General features: G+C 33.8%; 1 protein-coding gene across 4 annotated transcripts; it reads left to right on the top strand.

Moving 5' to 3' along the window:
* The first annotated feature begins 8,147 nt into the window (after nt 1-8,147).
* Nucleotides 8,148-10,069, top strand: LOC131074808 (uncharacterized). 4 transcript variants are annotated; one of them, XM_058011491.2, is made up of 2 exons: nt 8,148-8,713; nt 9,371-10,069. In XM_058011491.2, exon 2 carries the CDS (start codon nt 9,423-9,425, stop codon nt 9,966-9,968), a length of 546 nt encoding a protein of 181 aa, XP_057867474.2. In that variant the 5' UTR covers nt 8,148-8,713; nt 9,371-9,422; the 3' UTR covers nt 9,969-10,069. The 4 variants fall into 4 exon arrangements, with proteins under 4 accessions (XP_057867474.2, XP_057867475.2, XP_057867477.2 ...); XM_058011492.2 differs by lacking the exon at nt 8,148-8,713 and adding an exon at nt 8,720-9,012; XM_058011494.2 differs by lacking the exon at nt 8,148-8,713 and adding an exon at nt 9,022-9,187.
* Nucleotides 10,070-10,928: the final 859 nt, after the last annotated feature.

Here is a 10,928-nt window from a genome sequence, read left to right as displayed (position 1 = left end):
AGATGATACTCTATAGTAATATGTGTAAATATTACAATGGGGAATGCATATGCATTCATACACACTTCCTAGAGCTCACTGCTGAAAATATGATAACCTAGAAGGCTCTAACCCTTAGGGAAGGTTCACTACCTTACAATAATATTCAGACAACAATCTGGTTAAGATGAACTGAATGAATAACATCTCCTAATGCCTGAAGATAGTTCTGGTTAAGCACATTTATCTACCCATCAAAAATCTCCACTCAATACATCATATTGAAAGATGAATTCGCTAATTCACACATATACCACTCTCTGATAATGCAGACACAACCACCACATCTGAATTACATGAATCTAACGCCCATTTATACAATTCATCAACCTTGACTACAAGGTCGGATCAAACCCTTAGCACCCAATTACAAATTTACATCACATGATACATAAATAAATCACCAGACCAATACAATGCCATAAACGACATAGCATAAACCCAAATCAAATCCTCGAACATGCAACACAACCAGAAATCTTGCCAAGATCAACCACAACATTCTACACCACCGAAAATACCGCATAACATGAAGAATATCATTAGACCCAAAGATCTTCAATATCATGCACAATTATCAACGCGGACCACCAAAACAAATAGGACATGATCAGGAAACACCAACAAGAACGTTAGAACCATCTGCAATAGCTGCACCAACACCTTAATCAAATCTTCATTGACCAACACGCTAACTCTTAAGAACACTTAACAACAACAATTCGGAGTAGAAATATAAGTTATGGAGCACCAAATCATGAACCATCTGAAATAAAGATACACACGAACATCCAAAACACTCTCCCAAGTCTGCAACTTAAGATATGATCATACTGGAGCACAATGAATCAAATACCAAACTCTGCCAACCACTGAACATTGAAGAACAATCTTCATACCGGAATCCATAACCCGATCAAATCACCACATAGCATTATGAAATCAATAAAGAATGAAGTATCTCTAGTTTATTCAACATCCCAAATAGATAAACTGACCAGATCAACTCTTTGCAATCATTGAATCACCAAAACACAAGAATATGTTGACACTAATGATAACAACATATCCTGGCAGCAACAATACCCAACATATAAGATTCCAAAAGCTTCACCCCAAAATATTACAATGTTGGAACTTTATAACTAATGTGTTTACAAGGTTTATACTATATTGCAAGGCTCAAAAGGTCCATAATAGCCAAAATCATAACTTTTGCTTAAAATGAACCAAAGACAAAATCTACAAAAAATCATGTTATGGTTGCCTATTTCTCTTCAATACCTTCCCAACTCCTATTCATTTGCAAAAAATGGAGCTTTAGAAAAAAAGAAAAAGTTATAGCATTTGAAGAAAAAAGATAATAAATTGCTTCAACCTACAATATTGAGCCAAAAAATTGGCAAAATTGTGAATCAAGATCTTTGTGGATGAAAAATGCTCATCTCCAAATTTCTATTGATATCTCATTCACAAAAAAATGACACCTATGTTAAAATTTAAGTAAAATTTAAAAACGGCCCAATTTGGCCTATTCAAAGGGTACAGGTAGCCCTCTAGTGGTGCTTGGGTGATAGTTAATCATTTGAGTCAATGGTTTGTGATGGTGAGGTCACAAGTGTGGTAGAGCTACTAGTGACCAAGTGGAGCGATTAATGTTTACAAAAAATGTTGACACAATTAGAGAGGATTTTGTAGACTATCAACATTGGGTGCCTCTCTAGGGCTAGTGAGCAGTTTGAGTGGTTGGGCCAATAGTGCTGTATACAAGGCTTATGAGCCTATATAAAAAAACACTCACCATTATTTCTAGCACTTAAATATTTTAATTTTTTTTACAATTTTTTTAAAGAAACATCATATGAACTTTGCTTTAGGGGTTGATGACCCTCAAAGCATATTCTTTTTTGCCTCTAATTCTCTTGGCACCAAAAGTGGATAAATTTTTAGTTAAAATTTGTCTATCCATCCCCTTGAACACAATGGAAAGGTCTTTTGTAGTAAAAAATGCTCCAATAAAAAAATGTTTGCCAAATCTAATCTTCAAACCCTTGTTCACTATTGTTTCATACAAAGGCCAAATTGACTGAAACAAAGCCAAATTTGACTTTCTTGGGCCTCTTGAATGCAACGAGATAGATAAATATGTTGCTACTATGGTTCAAATTGTTTAAATCAACAAATCTATCCAAAAATACACAAGCAAATATAGGATTAAGTGATCTTTGCAAACCCTTTTTGATTCTCAAGATCATATGAAAACACAAGAGAAGAGCATACAAGAATTCCAAGAATCATGGAAAAACTCCAATATCTTAATTAATAATCCAAGTACTCAAAAATTTCAAAATGAGAGCTTTGATTCCATGTTAAAAATTTGAAACATTTGCATAACCAAGATCTTTCTATGAGAAAGATAAGCTATAAAGTTATAAATGAAATAAAGCAATTACAGACTAGATTGTATTAGGAGCTTAAAAGAAAACCAATAAAAGAATGATTGCTAATAACAATGCAAAAGTATCTCGAATCTATGCAAGAGTATCTCAAGACTAGAATGAAATAAATTGTCAAATACAAGCTAGGTATTGAGTTTATATAGAACTAGGGTGCAAATGGAGATGGAAAATCCAACCAATAGGATGTGACTACCAATATTAAATAAAGTGATCAAATAGTAAATATTCCACCCTCTAAGGATGAGTTCGCCTCAACAACTAACCTCCTATTAACTCACTTTACTAACCTAATCAAGCTTAATAAAAGTGTAGGAAAAACTTGTGACTAAGGGAAAATAAAGATCTTGTTAGTTAAACACCTACACCCACAAAAACATCATAATTATAGCTCTTTATTTTACCCCACGAGCTTTAAAAATCCACAAAAAATGTGGGATGGGTGTTGAGGTTTCTTACATAGCCTTTTAAAAAAAAAAAAAATTATTGGTGAAAGGTTGTATTATATTCATTTCAAAAAATATACAAAATTTATAAAGGCTTGTAGTGTAAACCATTGATCTGGCAATTAAAATCTTCCATGGAGCCATAAATTACATCTTTTCCTACATCCCAACCAGCTCAAGCTACTCACAATAGTTACAAATTATACATTTATATCATACATTTATGTCCATTAAAATGTTCTACTATATTTGAAACCCTATACTTACAAAAATACAAAAAATATTGTTTACTACTATGCTTCGCAATAAAAAACAACTATGTAACAACACAAAATTATCATACTGGTTTATTCTTCTTTTGGGTTTTCTTCCACTCTCCCATCCAACAATCATCTTTATTGAACTTTAGACATTTTTTGTGATGTTCTTCTCCTTTGGACTAGCAACTACCTAGATTTTCATTTTGTTTCACAGGTGCTTTTTAAGAAAATCCCAACCCACTTGGGCTTCCACACATCTATCTTCTTTATCACAAGAAGCACTCTATTGAAGGAAAGGTCATGGTGGTGGTGAAAACTCTACCACATGAAGATAATTGCCCCCACGAGAAATGAATCCTTCACCAAGTTTGGCCATTGTTATAAAAGTGCCTATGTCATAGGTCCATTCATCCCTCACACATTCACTCATGGCCCAATACACATCATCTTTATTACCCAACTCTAGACACCATGCTAAAAATAAGGAGGCAATATCAATGTTTGTGCGATATCTATACTCCAATTTCATAAATTCTTTCCCCAAAATCATATCAATTATTTGCAAAAACATTAGGTCTTTGATTTTGAAGACATTCCTTATCTTTCTTCAATTTTTTTTCCCAAGAATGCTAATTGCTGCTTCTTCATTCTCAAGGTGAAATTGGCTTCCATCCTTGTGACCCCTTCCACACACTACAAGCTCTCAAATTCATGTTTAACACTAACACCGCTGACTAAGGATTATTGAGGGCTCATTTCCTTTATATATATATATCATGATCACTATAAATGATTGCAACTCATGTACATCCTCCTCCAAATTTATTGCTCTAAAATCCTCCCAAATATCATTTGCCTCATTCACATTAAATGTGGACACCCATTTACGTAGGATGGCTGCCACCTCATTCCCTTCTCTCCTCGTATGAGATATTTTAAAATTTACAAATGATGACAAATTATTTCTAATGATTATAATAAATTTATTTAGCTTTCACTCTTGAGCTTCCCTTTTAATGATTACACTTATAATCACTTAAGAGTCTCCCTCTAAATGGAGCTTCGATATCGAGTGTTTTCTTGGCATGTTTACTGCTTGCAAACTGACTTATGCTTCAACTTCATTATTTATCGCATTGGCCAACTTCTTCATGCCTAAGGCTAAAATATTCCCATTCTAGTCATGAGCAATGTATCTAACATAGGATGGTCTTGATTTGCCTTTTGATGCCCCATCAAAATTTATCTTTACACAACCTTCCTCGAGCTTTTCCCAAATCACATCCTTATGCTTGAATCCCACTAGATGAACCCAGGAAGGCCCATGAATAGGCCAACCCTTACATAACATTAAAAAAGTGATATATCATTAAGACTAGGCAAATGATAATAGTTTGGAGGGTTAACCCCACAATGCAATGATAGTTGGAATCCGCGTTGATGCAGAAGGTCATGTGTTTGATTTCTTGCAGGTCTTTCCCTGCTCAGGTGTGTGCGGCGGTTGGTGGTAGGTGTTGGTGTTAATGCTGGTATAACTTGACCATCACTGGCTTTGCTCGGTTTGTTGGTGTTCATACCCTCGCTAACGATTCGACATGCCCCTGTACACGGTTGATTGGCTGTTCAGTTGTGGAGACACTCCGCATGGGTGTTAATGCCCATGGTTTCTTTGACACAATCTTGCTAGTGGAAGACCAGGGTGGATTGATATGATTGGCCTATCGAGTGATAAGGAGGGGAGGCATAAGGAGTGTTGATGTGGAGAGATAAGGAGCAGGAGATATAAGGAGACTATATGGAGAGATAAGGATAGTTGAGAGATAGGTCAAAGAGGACAGGCCTAATGCATAGAGGTGTTCATATCTCTCATATGAATTCGGGGATGAGGCCCCTCGGTTTGTGGCCTCACCTGGCGATTGAACCAGGTTAAAAATTCGTTAGTGATAAAAAAAAAGATAATAGCTTGCACAATCGTAGTTGCAACACAAATGTGTTAGGAGTTTCACAAAGGTCTTGGACAAATGAATATGAATGCAATAAAATGGATTATAAATGATAATATAACCTCCTACGAATAGTAGTCACTAATACTACGATGCCAAAAAATAGAGGTAAATAAAAGATATGCTCATCACAAGAATACAAATTCATCTTTTTTTGCTTTTTATATAGTCAAATTAGATCTCATTATTTTGTAATATTTTTGGTCTCCCCTACTATTTTTTTGAGACATTTCCAAAAATGTAAAAATATCTAAAAAAATTCCTTGATTTGTGCCCTAAAAAACATATTTATGAAAAACTCTAGTCAACAAAGATCTAAACTTTTTGTCTACATTTTTACCTCAAAAATAAAAATATAAAGAACAAACCATAATTAACATTTAAAGGTATTTGTAGAAATGTACAAATATACACAAAAATCTGTTGATATGTGACCAAAAAATTAGATTTATAAACAATCTTACACTTATTATAACTCATTGAATATTAGTGATTTGAAGCTTATTTTTTATTGTATCCTCCTAAGATGATCTCCAACCTTCAATAAAAACTTTGTGGAAGATTTTCTATGCTATTGAAAGTTATGATGAAATTTTAAAAATTCGTAGAGTTTTGTCTCCAAGTTTACTTGCAAAAGTTAGCCAATTTTTTTTTGCACAAAAGAAGGAAAAAACAAGCAAGATGGAGTCAAGAAAACCTTCAAAATCAAGGATTAAGCATGGATATGAGTCCCATTAGGTATTATATAATGAAGACAAGAAAATATTGAAGGTAAATAACATAGAAGATAATGTAGTACACACAATACCTTCACCTAGAATTCTTCTTTCTCCTCAGATTGAGCTGAAGTAGAGAGCATGCTAGCTCCACTTGATTTTCTTCTTTGATGTAGAAATGTGGTTGCTTATGAAACCAATAACATGATGATAGTCTTGATATGGTTGGAGGTCAAACAAGTAGAATAATAATGTGGCGAGGATATAATAATGAAAGATTAGATAGAAATTCAAAACATAAGGCTAAGATGATCTAAGAGATGTAAATATGGGGAGAGGCATCTTACTTATAATTTTTTCAATAATGAAATCAAGGGCCAAGATATATTGTATAATGAATGGATATGATTGAATTATGATTAGTGTTTTGGATCAAATTTATAGTCCTATGACAAGTGTTAAGAGCTATACTTAGGATTAGTGTTAGGGAAATATCCTTATGTAGATGGCTAGGATTTGGAGATGTAGTATGGACTAGATGGATGAGATACAAAGTTAGTTTGACTTTGGACAAGTGTCTAGGTTTAGTGAAACTAGAAAGGATCTTAGTTAGACATGTTAGAGGGACACTTGTCATGTGATGACAAATTTAGATTGTGATCCATGTGAGTGAATCTAATGGCTAGGATTAGATGGATAAGAATTAAGTAATACAAATGAATGATAAATTGATTAATTAGATAATAAATATTTATTTAACTAATGGCTAGGATGGGGGGGGGGGGGGGGTAAAAGGTGAAGGATAAATTATTTTAATAAATAATAAATATTTATTTAGTTAATGGCTAGGATAGGGCGGGTTAAAGGGGGATAAATTAATTAAATAAATAATAAATATTTATTCAATTAATGCTTAGGATAGGTTAACATTAAGTGTAGTTGGGTATGGATAGATTTAGGTGTCTACAAGTAGAGGAAGAAGCTCTTAAATAAGAAAATCTAGATTCAAGGGCACAAATACTCTAAAAGATGAGAAATTGAACACATTATAAAATACAAAGAGTTGTTAAAGGGACTATCTAGCGAGAAATAGGTTTGAAGAAGAACCAACCTAATCAATACCCATAAAGGTCAACCACTATGTTTTTCTAATTGTAGATCTTCAAGAAGGCAGTTACCTAGGGTGTTTGATAAAAAAGAAGCATCGTAGGCTAATAAGGAATCTTGCTTCACTAAAAAATAGTTTTTCTTTATTTTGTTTTTATATGTGTTTATAAGTTGGATCATTACTATAGAGTTTGTTAGACAATGTATGGGTGTTAAAAGCACATTAAGGACCATACCAAGCATGTCTTTTGAAGTAGATTGAGACTAGTGGTATTGTTGAGAGCAAATTACTTGACATTTAGAACCACATGTTACAATGCAAGTTTTAGGAGATCATTTACTTATGTTTTGGTATATCATAGAAGTTTCGATTTATTCATGTATTGACCAAAGGCTTTACCTAGTTTATATCCAAAGTTTGAAGAAGAGGTGCAACAATTTGTATTCTTCAAATTGAATTTCATATTATCAACTTATTAGTTAGTCTAATATTTTTAAATATCTATTTCAATTAATGATAAATATTGATTTAATAAGATTTCAATCATCCAACACATTCTAAGAACAAGTACATGTAGTTGGAATCCACAGTAGCATCCTTAGAACAATCACATTATTAGATCTAATGGATAGACCTATCTTAAAATTATAATATAGGACCGCTATTCAAAGAGGAAAATGTAAGACAATAATTAACATGTTGGAGAAGTAACTCACCTCAAAATGATGAAAGTCATTTGATGTAATACATATTTGACCTAGAAGCTTATATCCAACCTTGAGATATGTGATAAGTTTTCCTTACAGTTGTGTACAAATAATGTGGTCAAATAGTAGGAGAGTCATTGATTGCTGAGATTAAGGATAGTAAGTTCCCAAGGAAGAAGATTCCTTGGGACCCATTGTAAAGTATTGATTCTTTAATCTCCTATTTTCAAATATATAATTGAAGTCTTCCCTTTCAATCTCTTTCAATCTAAGTTTTGTCTTCTGCACATGTTGCGTATGTTTTTGTTATAGGTGTAGTAGGTTTTACTGATAACTAGGAATCTGATATGCACTGTGTTTTTCTTTTACCCTCAAATCTAATAACAACCGACAATGGGTAGTGGATTTTTAAGTTAATTTTTTTATAAGCCCTCCCATCCATTAGAAAAAAAAAACTGCCTCTCAAACACTGTATCACTTTTCCTTTGCTTGTTTTGCCTCTTGGACGAATTTTAGATATAATCATCATATACAAATACTCCTGCATTTTGTCAGTGTAAGAGAGGACTCTGGTCCTTTTTGCCTGAGAGGAGGTAGAACACAACTTTATTTTACTAGCATAGAATTTTTTTGGGAAGCCTTTTTGCAGAGATCAATTTTGAGTGATATGACAGTGGGATCAGATAAGGACCCACAACAACTAAGTGGGAAAAAAAAGCAAGCTGGTCAATGAATTCATTGGAAGGAGGAAACTTCAGGTGTATATAGTGTACAGCAGAAGAAACAGAACTGAAATCCAACAACTCTTATCATTTTCTTTGAGTTAGGTTGGAGTTGAGATATGTCTTGCTTAGACAGTTGGAGTTTGGTCTTCAACACGAGAGATTTACGTTGAAAGAAAGGTGGCTGCCTGCTGGAGCACGTTTAGGGGGGCTCTTTACAATTGTGGTTATTGATATGGTTTATGGAGTAGATAGTGTAAGAGTTTTTTGCATCAAAATTTTATGTTATACTTGGTGATCTGTTATCAGAATGATAGAGAAGCATTCTGTGACTGTCTGTTAGAGCACGTTTAGGGGGTCTTTGTTTACATATGTGGATATTGCTATTATTTCTGAATTGGACAGCATAAGGTTTTTTGCATCAATATTTCATGTCAGACTTTGTTATCCATCTTCAGAATGATAGAGAAGCATTTTGCAGCAGTTTGCTAGAGCATGTTTAAGAAGCCTATATTTACATCTGTTGCTATTGCTATTGTTTCTGGATAAGACAGCGTAAGAGCTTTTTGCATCAATATTTCATGTAAGAGTGTTTTGTATCAATATTTCATGTCATACTCGGCGATCCATTATCAGAATGATCTATCATTCTGGGGCTGCCTGTTAGAGCATGTTTAGGGGGTCTTTATTTACATCTGTAGTTGTTGTTATTGTTTCTGGATAAGACAGCGTAAGAGTTTTTTGCATCAATATTTTTTGTCACACTCTGTGTTCCATCATAGAATGATAGAAAAGATTCCATATATAGTAAATCACAAGTTTGTAAGTACCTTACCTCTTTTACTGTGTTTTTAGGAATGTAAGATTATGTGAATGATTTTGATTTTGATTTTTCTTCTGTGGGTGGATGCAGAAGAACTATTCCAGCTCTTGTAAAGGCTCAAACAGTTTCAGTCTATATAGAAATGCTACTCCGTATAATATACTGTGGGTCAGTTAAGCAGCTTCAGCTTCTGCGTCACAGAACTGTGGCAACTCTTAGAAGTTTTCTGTTTGGGGATTACCAGAGGCTTCACCCCAAGTCTTCTTCCTTTCTTACATGTGGGAAGCCCAAGGTACAGGGGAGCTTCAGAGAAAACAACCATGATGATAACAATTTATGTCAAGCTCTGATCATACATGAAGAGCAGAATCATGTTACAGAGATCAATGGTAAGGGAGGAGGAGATGGAGAAGTTGTTGTGGGCAGTTTTTTGAATCATGGGGGCATCAGAAATGGAAATAATAGTGAAGAGAAGGTCAAAGTAAATGAAGAGCAATCAGTTCCTGTTGTTTCTGCTCTTGACAGAGCAGAGGCATGTGTTAAATTGGAGAAAAAGCTTAAGGAAATTGTCATGGAGGATGCAGAAACTTTCGTGGATATTGAGGAATTTCTCTACCATTATTCTCGACTCAGGTCTCCTCTTTTTGTCAACATGGTTGACAGGGTTTTTGCAGAGTTTTTCTGTTAGTTGTTGTGTTCATGGTTGGCATGCATAGATCATGTCTGATGTTTTCTTTTTCAGCTCTGTAATCTAAATAAAACAGCACTTGCTATTGTGTTGAGAATCCAGAGGAAAGTGTAGTCTGACAACAGACAATACTTCGTCATTATTATGTGGACTTTTACTGTAGCTTTCATTTCAACTGTGATTTTAGTCAACAATTTCTATTTTTTAAATGGATACAACTGGATTATGTTAGATATCCATGTCTACTTTACTTAACGAATACAGGCAACATATATAGTTATCTAAACTAAGAATGTTAGTGTGGGGCGAGGCTTAGGTCATATGGTGGTATGTGGGCCTTACATTCAATATCGTTAATCTAGATTATAAAAATAATTTATATAGAATATAATAAGGGATATTTTCATAAGAGGTACAAATAGTAAGATTTTTTGTTTTAAAATCTTCTAAGACATTCTTTTACTTAAAAATTGCATTCATTCAAATCAAATCAAATCAAATCTAATCTAACATGTAAAAACTAAATCTTTTAAATAAGAACATGTCCATGTTTTCTACTTTATATAATAGAAATAAAAAACACATCAAATCCAATATGAAATTAAATCTTCTAAATGGAAATGCCCATATTGTCTTGCTATGTTTACTTTAGCTTTTTGTTTTTCTTTCATAGATGTGTTGAGCTCCTATAGTGCCTAATTAATTGCAAATGTTAATATTGAAAATATCTATCTAAAATATATGGAGAGGTTCTTTTTGAGGCATTTTTCATTTATTACACTGAAGGTGTTTCTTATATGAGATGAACAACCTACTTTTTAAAATCAATGGCTGAAAATGATGGAGAGGGTTGCAAGACGATTCAGCAAATCTCAACCATTAAACTTGTTGTCACATCGTAGGCTTTTGACTAGATCATCGGAGGCGTCATTTTCGACAACATGTTGGATGGAAGACTGC

This window comes from Cryptomeria japonica, chromosome 6 (assembly GCF_030272615.1).
Source record: "Cryptomeria japonica chromosome 6, Sugi_1.0, whole genome shotgun sequence".
Classification (NCBI taxonomy): domain Eukaryota; kingdom Viridiplantae; phylum Streptophyta; class Pinopsida; order Cupressales; family Cupressaceae; genus Cryptomeria; species Cryptomeria japonica.
Note: the sequence above shows the minus strand (reverse complement) of the source record. Positions and strands in the feature narration are given on the sequence as shown.